Here is a 20707-nt window from a genome sequence, read left to right on the forward strand (position 1 = left end):
ATCAATGATCATTGTTCATGCGTAGTTGTAGATGTGCACTTGATAGCACGTGCCTTAGTGAGCGAGATTTTACTCGAATAGAATATTTCATAATAAGACAGTTTAATAAGACTACTCTCTCACAACTTACAACCACAGGACTCACAACATTCTATGATAGAAAAATCTCAAACATTACTTTCTGCATTCTGGACTAATTTGACAGCAAAAATCTTCTTAAAAATGTAGAAATTAATTACGTGAAAAATGAGTAATAGTAAGATTATTAATTTTTATCCCAATTTATTTACGTGGTAAGTTTTGAAAGGTTCAGTTTGTTTTAAAAAAAAAAAAAAAATTGTTGGTATGTCCAATTGTCATTAATACGTGATAACGTTAAAAGCTGATTTTGGTTCTTGTCATATTAGTATAGACTGCAACGAACTTTCTTCTCAGAAATTTGTGCCCTGTCCCTTCACTGCTCTGTAGTTTTTTACTGTACACGATCGATATTGTTGTTTGGATCTGGTGCAATGTCTAGGAAATTGCACCGGGTACAATTACACCACATTCATATATATTAATTTTTACCAGTTTTATTTTTATTTTTAATCTTTTTAACTTTTTTTTTTTTTTATTAATTGTTAAAATAAAAAGTTTCTTTTCTAAACTTTTAATTTCAGTGATGTATTTCTATTGTATCAAGTGTAATATCTATATATTGCATCTTATGTGAATCCGTACCCGTGATTCTTACGCTGTAGTCTTATATGTTCGTGGCAGTGGTAGTGGCCTTGACAGTATAGGCTTCTGAGTTCTGAATCCATAGGGCACTGTGCAAGCTTTAGTGGCATTGCATCATTTCAAAGAGATTTTTGACTAGATTGTTTTGCCACGATTTGCTTGAAGTTATGACTTAATGAGTAGTGCGGTACATGTAATGGGTCCACAACTTTTTTTTTTCAAAACTTTTTTTTTTTTTTTGAAAACAAACTGANTTTTTTTTTTTTTTTTTTTTTTGCTTTCAGCGGTATAAAAAGACTTTTTCAATTGTAAATGCATTATTCATGGTTACTGTGCGATTACTGTTTAATGAATAGTAGCCATATTTGTTGACTTTTGTCAATAAACAGTACATCTGTGTACTGTTTACAGACCTACAATTTTCACTTTTTAGCAACTTTTCTATTAAAAATGGGTCCCACGATACTATTCACACATTTAAAAATTATTTTGCTATAGTGTTTTCAGTTTTCAGTTTTCAGCTGTATCCAAACGGGCTACTTTAAAAACATGCGTTAAAACTACAAGTGGTAAAATTCGACATGTCTAGACTCGACAGGATATGATATAAAATTAGATAAGATATAATATAAAATTAGTAAATTATAGATTGAATTTAATGGATTTGTGTCATATTCCGCTTAACACGATTAATTCATTTAATAAATGAGTTAGATTATTGTGTATCATATGAAACCCGTTTGATCTGTCTAACTTATTTAATTGAATGTTATTTTATTGATATATCCTCCAAACCCTTAAGTATATAAACTTATTAGTTGTTATTATTTATTTTCTTTGAAATATTATGATTGATTATTTGTGATATTAAGATATGCTTTAGTTTTGAATGATTATTTATGATGCAGTTACTCGTTAGTTCTGAATTTTATATTAAAAATATTTATTTGTTTGGTTTTTCATAATTCAAATCAATTTGGTTAAAAATAAATTTTTTTTTTTTTTGTTTGGATAAAATCTAATAAGTAGGTTGACACGACTGACCCATTTAATAAATAGGTTGTGTTAGAGTTGAGGAATCTTGACTCTTCAAAATATTGTTCATTACTAAAGACAGTGTGTTGGAAATAAATGAGATATATTATCTGACTTTTCCTTGAAAATTACACAATATGATTTTACGAAAAGAGGTGGTAGAGATAAAGCGTAGATCAAGTCATTGTCTTGAGACATATCGTGTCGTTTACGGTATATCCGATGTAGTTAGACAAATAATTACTGCACGTTATCTCCAAAATATAATAGCCCAACCACATTTGCTAATTATCCTTTATGAGCCTGTTTGTAGGATATAAGCTCCCTACAGTACTTTTTTTCTTCAAAAAATTTAGTAAAAGATAAAATATTTTCTGTGAATAGTAAGTAGTAGATGGTGAATGTTTAGAACAATAATAAAATTGTTTTTGAAAGTTTGTAACTTTGTAATCCAAAAATGATGTGATCTTGAAACTTTTATTTCTTTCCATATATATAGAGCCGGACATGTAACTTATTCTTTGCCAAAGAATTAAAATGTTTGATATCAATTAAATGGTCATAAAGCTATTGAAAAAACAATAGACAATCAATAGCTTTCTTTCTATGTGTGCGTGTCTGTATATATATAAAAATATGAAAGCTGGACAACAAAAGTCTTTTACCAAATCTGTATACGCTGAAAACAAATTAATAGCCAAATCAAATTGTCTTTTGGTGCCATAATGCTATTGAAAACAAATCAATAGTCCATAACATGGCTGAACTTTATTACAAATCCTTTTAGAAAGCTTCAGAATATATATTACAAATATTGCTAGCTATATTGACTTTTTATTAAACGAAATAGTAAATACTTGTATATATTGTAACTTATTATAATATATAATAATTCAGAAATAGTTTGTATACTTAATTTGTTGAAAAACCTTCCAAATATGACGTTAACATATTATATTCAAAAAAATGTTTGAATGCAAAACGTTTAGAATGGAAAGTATATATTTGTAATAAAACCAAATATACTGGCAATGATGGTATTAATATCACGTTAATGTTTAGAAATTTCCTAATTAAAAATCATTGACAATAGCTATTCAAATTCTGAATTATATTTGAATTTCAAAATTTAACAATCAACGTATCTGTCATTAAGGGATAATTGATTTTCTCAATTCACACAAATGAGTATTAAAATAAATATGATATTTTTATATAAATATCCAACACAATGTAAACGATTACAGATAATGACAATGGTTAATTTGCCTTGGGCAATGGCTATTAGGGCACTTTATTTATTTATTTATTTTTTATAGAATTCTACTTTAGCTTAACTTAAGTTACTTAAGTGTATATGTATGTGAAACTTTTTCTTGGAGACTTGAATCCTTGTCCTTGTCTCCCACACCCCATGCCACAAGTACTTATACTTGTGGAGTGATCATCACGCGCAAAGATGCATGGTGGTGCTATTATGGCACTTTCAGCAATATGACGGTAGCTTCCAAATCAAATTTTGCCAAATTAACCACAAAAAATAGTTACATCAACTTATGCATTAATTGTGTTTCTCAAAAAAAAAAAAAAAAAAAACTTATGCATTAATTGTACAAAATGCATTTTTGCTATAATATTTGTGTAAATATACACAAGCACTTTTATTGTGCATTTCAATTTTTTATTATTTCTTTATGTTTTTCAAGGATGAAAGAAGAGAGTGGATGATAGTTGATGTGTCAAGAAAGAAAAACAATTTAAAGATCAAGAAAATTTAATTGATATTTTAATGAAATAAATTTTAGAATAAATAATCTGATATGAGTTTTTTGAAAAATGATTAGATAAAATAGAAAAAAAGTATATTTTTATACTAAAATAGACATAAATTTTGTACAAACTGATATGAATGTTCTAAACCTGTCGACTTTCAAATGATCATTAAAAAACAATAGATTAACTAAGTTTTATAAATTTTCTACCTTTTTTTTTCATCATTGTATAAATTTACATTTTATCTATTGAAGATTTGTGGACTTAAATTTGTTTTCTTTTTCCTTCAAAAATGAGATTATGATCAAATTGAATTAAGGTTGAATGAGAAAATATTATTCCCAAGTTAAATGGTGGTGTAAAAAAAAATTATACATTTTTATTTCGAAAAGAAATACATTAATTGATATTATCGTTTATTTTTTATTTTTATTTTTAAGGTTGATATACAAAAGAGGATGTAAAAAGCATTCTTGACTAGTACTAAGGGTGTCTACGGATTTGATCTAGTCGATTTTGTGCTCAACTTGCACTCGACCTGATCACACCAAGTATGTGGAGAATGAAATCCACCACCTATAAAGTAGAACGGTGGCTCGACTATGTAGTTCTATTTGGGCGGCAGGTGGATTTAGTTGAAACTAGCTAATGGGGCAATGAAGTGCAAAGATGGTGGGGTTTGGTTCAAGAACACAAGATCTCCAAAAGAATTGGTCGGAGAAGTATGATACTTTGTTCTCCCTACTAAGGTAGGCAACCCTAAATAAGACTCAAACCGGTTCACTTCCTGCACTCCCAAAATCCTTAAAATGCCTTGCTTCTGACTGGCTGCAGTATTGCTACTAAAGTATGCCGAAGACTTCTCCAAGTTTATGCACTAGCCTGAAGCATTAGCATAGGTCTGAAGTATCTCAGAAACGACCTCCACTTCATTATGTGTTGCCCTGCAGAACAATAGGGAATCATCTGCAAACAATAAGTTAGAATATATATTACAAATATTGCTAGCTGTATTGACTTTTTATTAAAAGAAATAGTAAATACTTGTATATATGGTAACTTATTATAATATATAATAATTCAGAAATAGTTTGTATACTTAATTTGTTGAAAAACCTTCCAAATATGACGTTAACATATTATATTCAAAAAAATGTTTGAATGCAAAACGTTTAGAATGGAAAGTATATATTTGTAATAAAACCAAATATACTGGCAATGATGGTATTAATATCACGTTATTGTTTAGAAATTTCCTAATTAAAAATCATTGACAATAGCTATTCAAATTCTAAATTATATTTGAATTTCAAAATTTAACAATCAATGTATCTGTCATTAAGGGATAATTGATTTTCTCAATTCACACAAATGAGTACTAAAATAAATATGATATTTTTATATAAATATCCAACACAATGTAAACGATTACAGATAATGACAATGGTTAATTTGCCTTGGGCAATGGCTATTAGGGCACTTTATTTTTTATTTATTTATAGAATTCTACTTTAGCCTAACTTAAGTTACTTAAGTGTATATGTGTGTGAAGCTTTTTCTTGGAGACTTGAATCCTTGTCCTTGTCTCCCACACCCCATGCCACAAGCACTTATACTTGTGGAGTGATCATCACGCGCAAAGATGCATAGTGGTGCTATTATGGCACTTTCAGCAATATGATGGTAGCTTCCAAATCAAATTTTGCCAAATTAACCACAAAAAATAGTTACATCAACTTATGCATTAATTGTGTTTCTCAAAAAAAAAAAAAAAAAAACTTATGCATTAATTGTACAAAATGCATTTTTGCTATAATATTTGTGTAAATATACACAAGCACTTTTATTGTGCATTTCAATTTTTTATTATTTATTTATGTTTTTCAAGGATGAAAGAAGAGAGTGGATCGTAGTTGATGTGTCAAGAAAGAAAAACAATTTAAAGATCAAGAAAATTTAATTGATATTTTAATGAAATAAATTTTAGAATAAATAATCTGATATGAGTTTTTTGAAAAATGATTAGGTAAAATAGAAAAAAAAAAGTATATTTTTATACTAAAATAGACATAAATTTTGTACAAGCTGATATGAATGTTCTAAACCCGTCGACTTTCAAATGATCATTCAAAAAAAATAGATTAACTAAGTTTTATAAATTTTCTACCTTTTTTTTTCATCATTGTATAAATTTACATTTTATCTATTGAAGATTTGTGGACTTAAATTTGTTTTCTTTTTCCTTCGAAAATGAGATTATGATCAAATTGAATTAAGGTTGAATGAGAAAATATTATTCCCAAGTTAAATGGTGATATAAAAAAAATTATACATTTTTATTTCGAAAAAAAAATACATTAATTGATATTATCGTTTATTTTATTTTATTTTATTTTTATTTTTAAGGTTGATATACAAAATAGGATGTAAAAAGCATTCTTGACTAGTACTAAGGGACGGATTTGATCTAGTCGATTTTGTGCTCAACTTGCACTCGACCTGATCACACCAAGTATGTGGAGAATGAAATCCACCACCAATAAAGTAGGAACGGTGGCTCGACTATGTAGTTCTATTTGGGCGGCAGGTGGATTTAGTTGAAACTAGCTAATGGGGCAATGAAGTGCAAAGATGGTGGGGTTTGGTTCAAGAACACAAGATCTCCAAAAGAATTGGTCGGAGATCTCAAGAATATTATTATATCATTATATGCTATATAATGTCATACAGGATAACATCTATCAATCAAAGCAAAGAAAAGAAAAAAAATTAAAATACAAAAAAATTGCATCAACCTAAACCTAAAGGAGAGGTCAACTCAAAAATTTATCTACCTAAAGTAGAGATACAATAAAGAATTAAAAATCCACCAAAAGATATATATAAAAAAAATGGAGAGAGGGGGAGTATTCACTTTTTTGTGTAGGCAAAATATGGATTGAATAGAAGAAAGAATAACAAATTTTTATAGTAAATAAAATGGGGGAGAAGAGTCAATATAAAAGGAAAATGAATGGATAGAGGAATTGTAACATTAAGGTATAGTCGTATAGAGTAGTGAGAAGATAAAAAGATAAAAATGAGAAAAAAAATGTTTGATAAAGTATAATTATAAGGTGACAAATTAATAAAGAGAAAAATTGTTAAAAAATGAGAAAGAAAATGTTAGATATGTGAATGATGTAGCTCAATAGAAGCGTAGTAACTATAATGCTATACTTTAGTTTTTAGAGATATATATATATATATATATATATATATATAGTATAGATTATACATTTGGAATTTCCAAAAAAAAAAAAAAAAAAAAACTTATGCATTAATTGTACAAAATGCATTTTTGCTATAATATTTGTGTAAATATACACAAGCACTTTTATTGTGCATTTCAATTTTTTATTATTTCTTTATGTTTTTCAAGGATGAAAGAAGAGAGTGGATGATAGTTGATGTGTCAAGAAAGAAAAACAATTTAAAGATCAAGAAAATTTAATTGATATTTTAATGAAATAAATTTTAGAATAAATAATCTGATATGAGTTTTTTGAAAAATGATTAGATAAAATAGAAAAAAAGTATATTTTTATACTAAAATAGACATAAATTTTGTACAAACTGATATGAATGTTCTAAACCTGTCGACTTTCAAATGATCATTAAAAAACAATAGATTAACTAAGTTTTATAAATTTTCTACCTTTTTTTTTCATCATTGTATAAATTTACATTTTATCTATTGAAGATTTGTGGACTTAAATTTGTTTTCTTTTTCCTTCAAAAATGAGATTATGATCAAATTGAATTAAGGTTGAATGAGAAAATATTATTCCCAAGTTAAATGGTGGTGTAAAAAAAAATTATACATTTTTATTTCGAAAAGAAATACATTAATTGATATTATCGTTTATTTTTTATTTTTATTTTTAAGGTTGATATACAAAAGAGGATGTAAAAAGCATTCTTGACTAGTACTAAGGGTGTCTACGGATTTGATCTAGTCGATTTTGTGCTCAACTTGCACTCGACCTGATCACACCAAGTATGTGGAGAATGAAATCCACCACCTATAAAGTAGAACGGTGGCTCGACTATGTAGTTCTATTTGGGCGGCAGGTGGATTTAGTTGAAACTAGCTAATGGGGCAATGAAGTGCAAAGATGGTGGGGTTTGGTTCAAGAACACAAGATCTCCAAAAGAATTGGTCGGAGATCTCAAGAATATTATTATATCATTATATGCTATATAATGTCATACAGGATAACATCTATCAATCAAAGAAAAGAAAAGAAAAAAAATTAAAATACAAAAAAATTGCATCAACCTAAAGGAGAGGTCAACTCAAAAATTTATCTATCTAAAGTAGAGATGCAATAAAGAATTAAAAATCCACCAAAAGATATATAAAAAAAAATAGAGAGGGGGAGTATTCACTTTTTTGTGTAGGCAAAATATGAATTGAATAGAAGAAAGAATAACAAATTTTTATAGTAAATAAAATGGGGGAGAAGAGTCAATATAAAAGTAAAATGAATGGATGGAGGAATTGTAACATTAAGGTATAGTCGTATAGAGTAGTGAGAAGATAAAAAGATAAAAATGAGAAAAAAAAAATGTTTGATAAAGTATAATTATAAGGTGACAAATTAATAAAGAGAAAAATTGTTAGAACATGAGAAAGAAAGTGTTAGATATGTGGATAATGTAGCTCAATAGAAGCGTAGCAACTATAATGTTATACTTTAGTTTTTAGAGAGAGAGAGAGATATATATATATATATAGTATAGATTATACATTTGGAATTTCCACTGTGCATTTGTCATTTAACTTGAAGTAATTTTTCTGTACTTTTATTTTTATTATCTATTTTATTATTAAATTTCAGCCCTATTTTACACTATTGAAATATTTATCTTTTTAACCTATGATTTTTTTGGCATGATATAGAGGGAAGTTCATGAGAGAATGAAATTCAGAGAATATGATAGAACTCATTGGTAAGAGGAAAATGGAACATGTCCTTCATAGATACTGTAGATTAAACACAACTATAGCCATCAACATACTACCTGCATATACATCATTTTCTTTTTTTTCTTTTTCTTTTTCTTTTTTTCATTTACTTTTTTTCAATTACGATTCACTAGTCCAACCAAGATTCCAGCTACAATGTCATTAGTCTTGTCTTTATTATTGTTAAATTCCCTTCTGACAAGGTTCTCAAGGGAACTGCCTGTTTTTGTTGCAAAAGCCCTGTTAATTTCTTTGATATCTATCTCGGACCTGGTAATAACTATTCGAATCAATATCTCTCGAGCATCAGCATTCTTCATTCTTAGTTGCTTAGCAAAGAACCTTTCAGGGTTTTGTATGCAACGAATCACAATTCGAAGCTCTTTTCCAAATTGCCCACACTTGCTTTGCTTCATTGATTTGGAGAATTCATTGCCATAAAGCTGTTTGTAAGAGAGGAGAATGGCTTTAACTTGGCCAGAATTTCGTTGACTTAAAAGTGAAATGATGGTTTTTTGGTCAACACTTCTCCCACTTTCGACCGCTTCATACAGTGTCTTGGCATCACACATGGCCATGCTCATGTCCACTTTCCCACCATAGTTGCGACAAGACTTCAAAACTGCCATCAAAATCTAGAGAGAATGCCAAAGACAAGAGTTCATGACATGTTAAAATAACAGTTAAACGATTATATTCATCATTTTTTATCAATTTAAGTTTTTGAGATAACTAATAATTTATTATAGTATTTGAACAAGTGTCATAAATTTTTGGGACAATTAGTGATTGAGCAATGATTGTTGTACATTAATATGTAGGTTAATATGTACGTACAAACAAATATACAAACAACTAAAATCATGAGTTGAAGATACGATTTCAAGTCATCTCACGATTTTAGTGGTGGTACACCTATATGTCCGGACATATTAATGTGCATTATGTATTTTCCTTAATAATTTATCGTAATCACCTCTTTGAATCCACTATTAATTTTTGTTGTGACATCTTGTTCAAGATCAGAATTGTATCTTGAACGGTAGGCTTGCTTAATACACTGCAGCTCCGAAGAAGGTCGGCTGCATGCAATCTCAATGAGAGTGTTAAGACTCACACTGCTTCCATTTCCAAAGAGTGAGTTCCTCAATATTTCAGCATCACGCTCTCGTGGTTCAATCATGCGAAGATAAGCTGCCCTCTGTACATGCAACATATTTTCAACATTATGCTTAAACTATATTCAGACATATTTAAGTATGAGGGCCAAAAAAACAAAAAAAAAAAAACTTGCTAAAGTCAATCTAATTTTGAGCAGCATTCTCACAGCAAATGGATTATTCCTTTGAATATTTGAGAAGACATGAAGAACATTCTGGCCATAAAGAGCACTGTAAGTTTGGCAAATGAACTTAAATTCATGAGAATTTCTGTATACGAACATCTCCACAAGCCTTTGGTAGTTGATTGCACCATTGCCTATGATTCAGTAAGTCATTGGATGGTTAATTATAGTTCTAATAGAATTTTCTTTGCATCAAAACAAACAGATAAAATAATGAGGAAAAAGTAGCAAGTACCAGAAAAATAATTATGAAGATGTTGGCAATCCAGTTCATATTGTTCAGAGCTTTGAAAAGAACTGCTAGACATTTCAAAAATTTTCCAAGAAAATCTCTGTATATTCTTAAATTTGTGATGTGAAATACCAAGAAGCCTTATACACCTTTTTATAGGACTCAAAAAGGAATAATTTACTTTGTTTCGCTTTTTAACTGGAAAAGACTTTTAATCAAGGGAGGATATAACAGCCACGTACAAAGTGGGAAGAACAATCAGAATGGAACATATCCTCAATTCCATTATCAACCGTACCATTTCTACCACATTTCACTGTCTTATCCCAGCTTTACTCTCAACCGCTGACTTGCAAAAAGTCCCTCACTAATGTAAAACAATCAAGTGCCAACGTGCCTTTTTCTTCTCTTACAAATTACAATCACTAACAGCTCTTAATGATGTCTACCTTACAAGAGAAATTCATATTCCCACCTCGTTTTTACAGTGAAAAGGCCTCATAAAAGTTTCTTTATATTTGCAAGTGCTCATATTAGCTTATTAGCCACCACCCATTGCGGTTCATGTTTCCAAATGTCAAAATATTTCACAAGAAGATTCAAGGGTCCATATGGCATCTCAGTTTGACTTGTGATACAGTTTCCCCAGAAGCCACAGTGAAAATATATAAAAATATGAAATTCAAAGAAGGATTTTAGGAAGTCCAAATTAGGCACTTGATCTTTTGATGTTGGTACACAAGTCCATATTCTTAGTTAGTTGTCAATTAAATGTAGATTGAAGTCTACATTAAGGATTCACAAATAATTTATTTAGGAAAAGGAAATAATTCAGAGACTCATAAATCAAAACAACATTGAAGCTTTGTCTTTTAAATAGTACATGTCTTGGATACTGAGCTTAGCTGACTGTGTTATTCAACAATATTTCAAGATTAAATTCCTATTTAGGTGTACCACACAAATTATATTCCAGACAGGCTGCAGGATAAGAAGGCAAAGTAACAAAGTTGTACCAGATGAATGTTTGCCATGAGGCTAAGGCTATCAACAAACTGCGGAGCTACTTCTCAAAATCTCAATTCTGTATTAAAAAATTGATAATGGTACACTGAATTATTCTTGGTATAGACAAAAAAAGTAACACTTAAAATAAGTAAAAATGCATACAAGGTATTAAGTTGTCAGACCCCATTGCTTCCCTCGTTCCCCTGCAGATATTTATGATTAAACAATCCACCGAAGAATCCACCAGCATCTGCAGTAGCCACCATTCCGTTATTTCCAAAGAAGTGGAAGAGAAGACAAGGGATCAATTGCATCAAAAACTGAATGAATCCCTACGAGGGCCATTATAAAGCTAACAACATCAACTTGGATTCCATGTTATTACCAAGGACCTCCTTGCTCATGGAACACAGCTGAATGTACTATCATCTCTGTTCAGCAGTCGTGAAGTAATGTCTAGCCAAGAAAACCATGGTTAACTTAGCAATACTTTGCAGTGTATATTGTTATTGTCCTGCAAAACCAAAAAATTACAATTGAACTAAGGAAATAATGGCGCACTTTGATAAGCCAGATGAGTAAACTATGGATTTATTGCACATAACTCATTGGATTTATCTTTGGTGGAAAGAGGGGGGCGGGGGGAATCAATTTCATAAGATCTGGTGATCAAAGACTAAGTAATAAATTGTATAAAATAAAGGCAAACTAATTTATTAAATTAAAAATAAAAAGTGCAGTCATGGAACTATTGATCTGAATGAACAATTGAGGACTTAATTAATGCTCCATAAATTAATTTAAGTAGACGCAATGTGTGTGTTGTAAATGTCTTCACTCCTCTCCAGACTCCAGTACAGATAATTAAAGAAAAGATATTTTTGATACCATGAGGAGATTGGTCCATGTAATTTACAGCTCAAAATGAAGAAAGAAACATGATTACCTACACCTTCTTCCTCACCCCCCCCCCCCCTCCCCCCTTTTCAAAAAAAAGAACATGTAGTGCATGTTACAATCTTTAGTTTAAAAAACAATTCCAATCCATTATTTTTCAATTAAATATATGAAAATGATCATAGTGAAGCAGAACATTTAAAAAAAAAAAATTTAATTACAGATGAATAATACCCAAAAACAGGGGTAACACAAGTTTCCCCTAAAAAATTTACAATCCAAATTTTAAGAGGTCGAGAACATATTTTTTTAAAATGTAGGTACACTGCCTAAAAGGGTTTAAAAAATTTCCTTTTTCCTGGTTTGGGATCAGTCAACACCAACGCCAAAGAAAAGTAGGAGTTGACATAGGTACACTGCCTAAAAGGGTTTAAAAAAATTTCCTTTTTCCTGGTTTGGGATCAGTCAACACCACCGCCAAAGAAAAGTAGGAGTTGACAGCATCAACCATAGTGCTTTTGCTTGTGACTTTCTTGGCCTTGTAGTCAAACTATAAGTGGTGCCAAACAAAATGCATAGGGCACTAGTCGCCATAAGAGTAGGGAGTGAACTAAAAGTCACCCTTTTTTAATTGCATACATGGCAAAAAAGTCAATATTCAAGTCCAACCATTAATCTCCCCTGCTTCAACATTCCATCTTTGCTTATCAATAAATAAACAGTATTCCCCCCCTCCCCCAAAGAAAATAAATAGCACATAATTGATGCTAGTCATTCCATGCATTTCACAGAAGATGCAGCTAGATCTTTACAAGGAATGTCGAAAATTGGGAGCCTATTACAAAGTAAAAGAACACACACACACACACACAAATTTATATAAATAGAGAGATTCAAATTCAGAAATATCACATTTTATTTACACTAAAAAGTAACATATAAAATTGCATATGTATGCAAAGGGATACTTACAAAGCTTATGAAGAAGCCTCATGCAACATGTCAACCAGAAAGGAGACATGGATTTATTTGATTTAGGATAAATGGCTACAAGCTAATACAGCGAAAACAAAATTACTTGATATTTGATTTTGAGATATGTTACATAATCCACTTGCTAAGTCCATTACCAATTGGATTCTCTTCTCAGCTGGTTGAATTCAGTAAATATACTACAGAGCGTTTAAATAATACTTAGGCATCTCAAATTAATGCATGGCCAAAGAAATTGTTGAGGGGATATAACTAAAGATGATTTTCAACAGAGAATCAATGAAAGGAGCGCAGAGTATAACAGTGTGCTAAAGCTTATGGCCACAGTAAATACCGAACATCGTAAATAGATTACACTGCCAATGAGCTCTAGCTAAAATGGTACTTTCTCCCCCATAAGAATGGAGTAGAAGGTGGTCATGAGTTCGAAAATCACTGGGTTCATGCACTGCTTACGAATCATTTACACACACACACACATATATGAGAAATGCTATATCCACCACAATTTCACTTCAAATCCAAGGTGGCAAGTTGTCATTGGTGGGCAAAAAAGTAATTTCAGTAGTGGGTCTAGATTAAAACCAGTAACAACTTGCCATATAGGATTTGTTGTGAAAATGTTGTTTGTATAGAATTACTATATATATATATATATATGAGGAAGAGAGAGAGAGAGAGAGAGAGAGAGAGAGAGAGAAACGTATACAAGTGAGGTAAGGTACAATACATTCCTAGTACATATTATGAGATAACTTAAAGGACAAGAAACTATAAAAGAATTAAAATTCCCGGTTGTTTCTCTTTTATAATAACATTTGTTTCTTCAATAAACCATGAATGACCCAAGCATCGGTAAAGTTACTCTTATTCAAAAAACTGATTTTATTATTATTTTTTTTTAAAAGAAAAATCATACTTGCAAGTACTGCTTATGAATCCAAGGTGATCATGAGTTCAAAAATCACTAGGTTCATGCACTGCTTACGAATCAGTTACACACACACACACATATATGAGAAATGCTAAATCCACCACAATTTCACTTCAAATCCAAGGTGGCAAGTTGTCATTGCTGGGCAAAAACTGATTTTTATTATTTTTTTTTAAAGAAAAATCATACTTGCAAGTACACACAGCAAAACAGTTAAGTATGAGGAAAAACTTAAAAACAATAAATCTTACCAAACATGTATTAATCACAGAATCTTTTGGGGTGCCATCTTTTGCTTTCTTGTGACGAGCAAGGTGGTCATGATAGTCTTCTAGCTCTTTTTCCAATTTTTCAATGAATTGACTAGTATGCTCAAGTGACTGCTCAAACTTATATTTTTCCAATGCCTGCAAATTTTGACACCAGAAGAAACAATTATGGTCGAGGTTAATGTATATGTTGTATAATTGATGAATTACCATAATACCATCAACACAAATTAGCCGTCCAAGTTACAATATCCCAACCATCGAGGTCATACATTGATAGATACAGTAATACAATGTAGAACACTTTCTATCTTTTTAAGAAATATAATGTATGAGAAAAACAGTAATACAATGTAGAACACTTTCTTTATTTATTTTTAAGAAATATAATGCATGAGTATTCCAAACTAATAAATTTCAAGAATCTGCTAATACAAAATAACCATTTTTAATACGGTTTTAAAAACAGGAACGGTCAAAGAACTGGAAAAGGGTCCAATTCCTGATTGAACCGGCTGATCCGATCTGGTTTTTAAAACCATGGTTTTATTTACTTGCAATTCCAGTAACTAAGAGAGATGTAAGTTATTGCACAAGATATTGAGAAACATGAGTGCAATGAACCATCTATGCTACTCAAGGATTAAAATGAGTACTAATTGGGGAAAGTTTCAAACAAGATATATGATCTATAGGTAAAGCAAGGAAAAAGGACAATGCAGAGCCTAAATATCGTTTACTACTAAAACAGAAACACTACAATTCTGTTTATTAATTGCTCAAAAATAAATTAGATATCAACTATACGAATATAAATAAGTGTGTTAAATTGTGATTTTTGTTCCAGTATTTATGTGACATGAGATTGAATAGGGAAGGGATATAAGTTAATGAAATATAATTTTGATAAATAAGGAACTTAAGGTATAATTGACTGATTAGGAACTTAAAAGTATTTAAATAAACTTTGGGCCTTTTTCTGAATAAATAACATTAATAGTTTATTAAAGCTTCAATTGGAAGCCAAGAGCAATTTGTATACCATTTGCTGCAGTCTAAGGGTGCCTAGATAAAACCTCTGGGGTGACACACTAAAAACTAAAAATAAAAGGGTAAATTACAAAGTACACACCTAAAGTTTGGAGTAATTTGGATTTTACATCCCGAAGGTTGAGAAATTTGCAAAAATACACCCTTGATTAGTTTTGGTTGTTAAGTGATACATCACTGTACTGACATTTTTTTTGGGGCCAAATCAGCCCCAAATGACGCTGTTTCACACACACACATATATAAACGCCCAAAATAAAAATTCAAAACTCAGTCAAAGTTTACAACACCGTTTCATCCAACAGCAACATAATTCCCAAATCAAAACCCACGAACCTAGCTCCCTAACCCTTACGAAAAATATTGGCCATTCATTTCGGTCATGGAATGAAACTGTTCACCTTTATCACCAAACCAGACAAACCCATATCCCTTAGAATGTCCAGTGGCTCTATCACTATTAGTGACAACTTTTGCACCCTTCACTGAGGTGTATATAATTTTAAAAGTTTCTTGAAGTGTGTAATCGGTAACATTAGCAGCCAAATTCCCCACAAAAATAGTATAATCAGGACCATCATCATGATGCCTCTCTCCAGCACCAAGTGTAGCCAAGTTCAGCAGGAAATTCTGCTGCGTGTTTGGCATCATCTTCCCATTACAGGATTGCAATACCCGGGGGTTTTTTTTTATTGGTTTGCTGGGTTTGTAGGGGCTAGGGAACTAGGTTGGTGGGTTTTGATTTGGGAATTGATTTGTAGTTGGGCGAAATGTTGTTGTAAGTTTTGACTAGGTTTTGTGTTTTTATTTTGGGCGAAATGGCATTTGTTTGGAGATGCTATCTCTTCTATATATATATATATTTTAAAGTGAAACAGCGGCCAAAAAAAAAAAAAGTCAACACGATGATGTGTCACTTAACAGTCAAAACTGATCAAGGGTGTGTTTTTGCTAACAGAACTAAACTTTAGGGTGTAAAATCAAATTTTTCAAATTTCAGGGTGTAAAATCCAAACAACCTCAAACTTTAAGGGTGTACTTTGCAATTTACCCTAAAAAAATAAAAAATAAAAGAAGGGAAAGAAAATAAAAGAAAAAAGAAGAATAAGAGATGGATAGAAAGAATGAGAATCCTAATTTCAGCTAGGATTTTGGGAATGATCAAAAGGAGACACCCTAATTTCCTTTGCACGGATGATTATAATATTTGGAGGCTGTCAAGGAGACTAGAATTTGAAAATCTCAGCCAGAAGAAACTCTAACAATTACATTAAATCTTGCCAAAGTAAGACTTAAAAACCCAGGGCTTTTGAGAATTTTGTTAGCGTTTTAATTTTCCATATACTTACTAGACACATTACTTCAGTGAAATCTCACTTTCATAATTAGCAAAGCCAAATTTGTTAGGGCTTTAAAAGGATTAAAGGAGAGAAGATGAGATGGAATTCAGGTAGTTTTTCGCCTTCAAGAAACTACCAATGTGCCTAACCACAACCACCCACTGAGTGCATCATTAGTACGACAACATGTAGTTCCAACACCATTTTTTTTTTTTTAAATAACAAAATATCATTAATCAAAAACCCCAAGTACACTGGGAGTGTACATGGAAAAGATTACATCAAGATCGAAAATTACAATGATCAAGCATAACAAAAAGATTAGAACAAGAAAAAGAAGAAAAAGCAGAACACCAATCAAACAAAGAGTGGAGGAGGAGAGATTTAATCTCAAGAATCGACCGTTGCATGTAGTTCCAACTCTATAAGTAGGAAGCATGGACACAGGTATAGATACAGGTATGAAACAGTAACACGAGCAGTTTCTGAAAATTTATAACATGACACGGCGGATACGACATAAGTACGGCACTCCAAATGAAGTGTCCGTCCTTCTTAGCTGTTTATAACAATTTGAAACCAAGATCTACCAAACATCACACTGATACTTAAGATCTATTAAGATTTGGACAAATACTTTTCCATTAGTGCAAATATATTTAGATATAAGTGGGCAATCCCATAACTATTAACTTCAAAGGCATTAAGAGCAAAATTTTAATATACTCATCCAAGATAATCTTTATATCAAAACAAGCATAACTATTAAGCTTATGTTGACTTGATTGACAGAGAAGATGAGAAAATTTTATCCTATACTATCCTTCAGAAAATGGTCATTGAAAGGAAAGCTGAATTTACCTTGTCTTTAGACAGTGTATCTAGAGGTGACATTACTTGTGGCTGTACATAATTCTTTCCCCGGTAGAAAATAATAGTATTGTCAGCTTTTATGTCAATCACAATGCCTTTGCTCAGTCTAGTAAGCTCTTCAGCATATTCATGAATTTGTCCAGGCTTGCATGGCTTGCAAATTACCTTTACAGTCTCATGTTTCTTCCAATGGAGATGCATATTGAGAACAACCCCTCCAAATACACCACGCCTTCCAACTGGGACATAGTTCTTCTTTTTTTCACCAGTGCGCTTCAGGTAATGCCTTTCTTCCTCAGTTAGGATTTCAGGATCATATGTTTCAGCAGGTGCTTTGGGAACCTCAAATTTCCTTAATTTCTCTATCAACCATACTTCCTTCCGTTTGGCCTGAAGAGTATTCATAGGTTATATATAGATACTAAAAGTGGCCATATGTTAGTTTATTTATTCAAAAAAAAAAAGAAAAAGCCATATATCAATATACCCTGAACTACTGAACCAAAGCATGTTTTTTGAGATATTACAGATCAATATAAACAAAATAAAGATAATTTTTTTGCTAAGTAATAATGCTTTATTGAGAGAAATGAAAATGATTCCCAGGTACACAACCAGTGTACTAGGGATGCAACAAAGTTTCAAACATGGTTCATAAAAGATACAAGTTTAACTCTGCATACAAACGCTCAACCCCATCAAAAGTACGAAGGTTTCTCCCTCTCCAAATGGTCCACATAACACAAGGAGGCATGGCCCCCGATAAAAATAAAGATAACTTGAAACTGCAATTAATGAGTCAGATCAAAGAGGGGTTCATATGAATTGCACAACCAAAATTCCTTTTTGCATTTTTTTAAACAGTATAAGAAACAGCCATATTTGAACAAATACATGACTGTTTAATTAATGCAATGTATAACAGTTAGGTATATTCAGAATATCAGACAAAAGAACATTCTTCAATAGTAAGTTTTGAAATGCTCAAAGAACAGCAGGACTATATAAAAAATAAAAAAAATTCATGAATGGACAAAGGAAACATCTTCCCCCTCCCCCCCCCCCTTCCCCCTTTTTTAGGGGCTTTTCCAAAGAGAGAAACCCGTCCAAAAATAGGCGTATGCTGCTATTTTTCGGCTAGCGCACAGTAAGTAAAAGGCAAAAGAATAGTCTTCTGTGCAATATCTCTGTATCAGATAATTTTTCAGGTAACTGTTAGTCACTGCATCATGTTCAAGAATTTTACAGAAGCATAATAAAAAATTAAAAACTTTGTAAAAACAGAAGTTCTACATTTAAATCTTGATATCAATATTAAACCAACATAAACAACATAAAGAGATTAGAAAATTTTAAACTATTGACATTAAAAACTACAAAAATAAATTGAGTAGTGTCCAACCTTCTCAAGTTTATATCTAATCCTAACTTCTGGATTTGGAGATGTCATCTTCTTTTTGGCCTTCAGGCGATAGAATCTGAGTTCATTCAGCTTGGCCTTTTTAGACATTTTGACCCGTTTGGTTTTCACCCTTCCTTTTGTTTGGGAACCATTATTATCGACTACCCTACCCATAGAAAATCTAACAACATCATTTTCTGTCTTCAGCTCAAATGATTCTTTACTCATGTATCTAGCAGGTATCCAATTTCTAATAACATGAACATCAAGCATATTTAATCTCTGCACTAATGAAAATTCCAATGGAGACGATATGCGCTTTGCTTCTAGAAGAGGCCTCACTGCACTGTAACTTCTCATAGAGAATGAAGTTGCTGCAGGCAAAGATGAGAGACCCGGGATATTTTTCAGTAGACAACAGAAACAGAGTAAAGAATCCCTGCATCATAGAGGATGTACATTATCTATCACCAACTGCATTTAAAAAATCAAAGGTCTTTTCTTATGGCACCTCTAATATTATTAGAAATACGGACAAAGTTTTTCTCCAAACAAGTTTAAAAGAATCTCCTCCAACCCACTTGGTGACTATTGATAAAACCACCTGTACTTTTGGTCACATGACCTATATAATGAGTCATGTGATGTGATTTGACTTGCTGATGATTTTACCAGCCATTGGGGAAATTAGCTTTGTCTTCCTAAATAGATATAAAATGAGTGGTGGGCGCAATAGACTTGAAAGATGTTGTCTGAACTGAGAGGTTCTAAGTTCCATTCACCATATTATCAGTTGTTTTCATATGTCTAGATAAAGAGCGAAATAGTCTGCCCAAAGATTGGGACACCATTTCTTAAATCAAAAGGCGCCTTGAAAACCACAAATTTGTACATTCTAAGCCTATGTTTGGATACAGCTGAAACTGAATTTTCAGTTGCGTTGTGCATTTTTCAGTGGGTCGTGTACACTATTCAAGACTTACAAATACTTTGTTCAGTAAAAAAAAAAAATTTAAAACTGTATGCCATGGATATATTCACATATTTAAAAATTATTTTATTATAGTATTTTTAATTTTCAATTTTCAGCAATAAACACTGTCCAAACAGATCTAAGCAGCAAGAGTAAAGTAGATTTTCTACAAGGTTTCAATAAGAGACTACTACCCTTCTTTGAATCATTGCCTATAAATTATAATAAAAAAAAAATTGTTTATTTGTATCATAACAATCACATATTTTAAAAGGGAGGGAATACCTGGTGCGAATAATAATGCCTCTTCTTCTGATTGAAAACAAGGAGAACATTGTTGACAAAAAAACGATGTGTAGTGGTGAGTCTTGAAATTGTGAAATTCAAGAAATCGGTGGAAATTGATAGTAGTTTGTGTTGCAGTGAGCGGTGAGAGTTTTGGTATTGAGGAGAAACAGAAATCCCTGTAACAGCCGACCGGTTCTCGAAGCCTCAGGCTGCCGTGCACTGTCTCCGCTGCTCTCGGCGTAGCTCTGCTAAAACACTTCCTTCTTTTTCTTTTTGTCTCAGAAGTTTTCAATTTATTTTATTTTGTTTTTTTTTTTTTTTGTTTTACACGTGACATGTGTGTGGTGTTATATTTTGTTACCAGAATTTTCTATTCCAAACCAATCATCCCTCTATTTTTTTTCTAAAATTTTCGCTCCATTCTACCCGTTTTGTTTTATTTCACTAAATTTCATTTGTTATAATAATTTTAGTTAGTATGTAAGAGCATCTACATCAATGGATGCAAAATCTTGTATAATAGAAAAAAAATACTATTTTTACATATTTTGTTTCAAAAAT

At 31.3% G+C, this 20707-nt stretch overlaps 2 protein-coding genes across 5 annotated transcripts; both read right to left on the reverse strand.

The window, feature by feature from the left end:
* Window positions 1-8495: 8495 nt before the first annotated feature.
* On the reverse strand, window positions 8496-10236 carry LOC112007513 (annexin Gh1). The gene is made up of 4 exons (XM_024039865.2): window positions 10123-10236; window positions 9870-10021; window positions 9519-9743; window positions 8496-9177 (listed from the first exon to the last, which is right to left on the reverse strand). Exons 1-4 carry the CDS (start codon window positions 10193-10195, stop codon window positions 8659-8661), a joined length of 969 nt encoding a protein of 322 aa, XP_023895633.1. The 5' UTR covers window positions 10196-10236; the 3' UTR covers window positions 8496-8658.
* Window positions 10237-11065: 829 nt separating this feature from the next.
* LOC112007540 (uncharacterized CRM domain-containing protein At3g25440, chloroplastic) lies at window positions 11066-20430 on the reverse strand. 4 transcript variants are annotated; one of them, XR_010629028.1, is made up of 6 exons: window positions 20144-20429; window positions 18886-19324; window positions 17472-17873; window positions 14203-14358; window positions 11290-11641; window positions 11066-11203 (listed from the first exon to the last, which is right to left on the reverse strand). XR_010629028.1 is itself a non-coding variant. In XM_065773660.1 (5 exons), coding segments are annotated over exons 1-5 (1044 nt in total). In that variant the 5' UTR covers window positions 20194-20430; the 3' UTR covers window positions 11210-11639. The 4 variants fall into 4 exon arrangements, 2 of the variants coding, with proteins under 2 accessions (XP_065629732.1, XP_023895662.2); XR_010629029.1 differs by lacking the exon at window positions 11066-11203 and having other exon boundaries at window positions 11210-11377; window positions 11513-11641; XM_065773660.1 differs by lacking the exon at window positions 11066-11203 and having other exon boundaries at window positions 11210-11641; window positions 14208-14358; window positions 20144-20430.
* Window positions 20431-20707: the final 277 nt, after the last annotated feature.

Source organism: Quercus suber, unplaced genomic scaffold (assembly GCF_002906115.3).
Source record: "Quercus suber isolate HL8 unplaced genomic scaffold, Cork oak 2.0 scaffold_78, whole genome shotgun sequence".
NCBI lineage: Eukaryota > Viridiplantae > Streptophyta > Magnoliopsida > Fagales > Fagaceae > Quercus > Quercus suber.

Bases quoted from the DNA above. Each gene is read 5' to 3' on its own strand.
- LOC112007513 (XM_024039865.2), bottom strand. From the start codon at position 10,195: ATGTCTAGCAGTTCTTTTCAAAGCTCTGAACAATATGAACTGGATTGC. The intron at 10,022-10,122 runs GTACTTGCTACT...ACTGAATCATAG, and splicing joins TCTTCATAATTATTTTTCTG to GCAATGGTGCAATCAACTAC. The intron at 9,744-9,869 runs GTGAGAATGCTG...TTGCATGTACAG, and splicing joins AAAGGAATAATCCATTTGCT to AGGGCAGCTTATCTTCGCAT.
- LOC112007540 (XM_024039894.2), bottom strand. From the start codon at position 20,193: ATGTTCTCCTTGTTTTCAATCAGAAGAAGAGGCATTATTATTCGCACC. The intron at 17,874-18,885 runs GTTGGACACTAC...AATACTCTTCAG, and splicing joins TTAGATATAAACTTGAGAAG to GCCAAACGGAAGGAAGTATG. The intron at 14,359-17,471 runs GTAAATTCAGCT...CAAAATTTGCAG, and splicing joins ATACACTGTCTAAAGACAAG to GCATTGGAAAAATATAAGTT.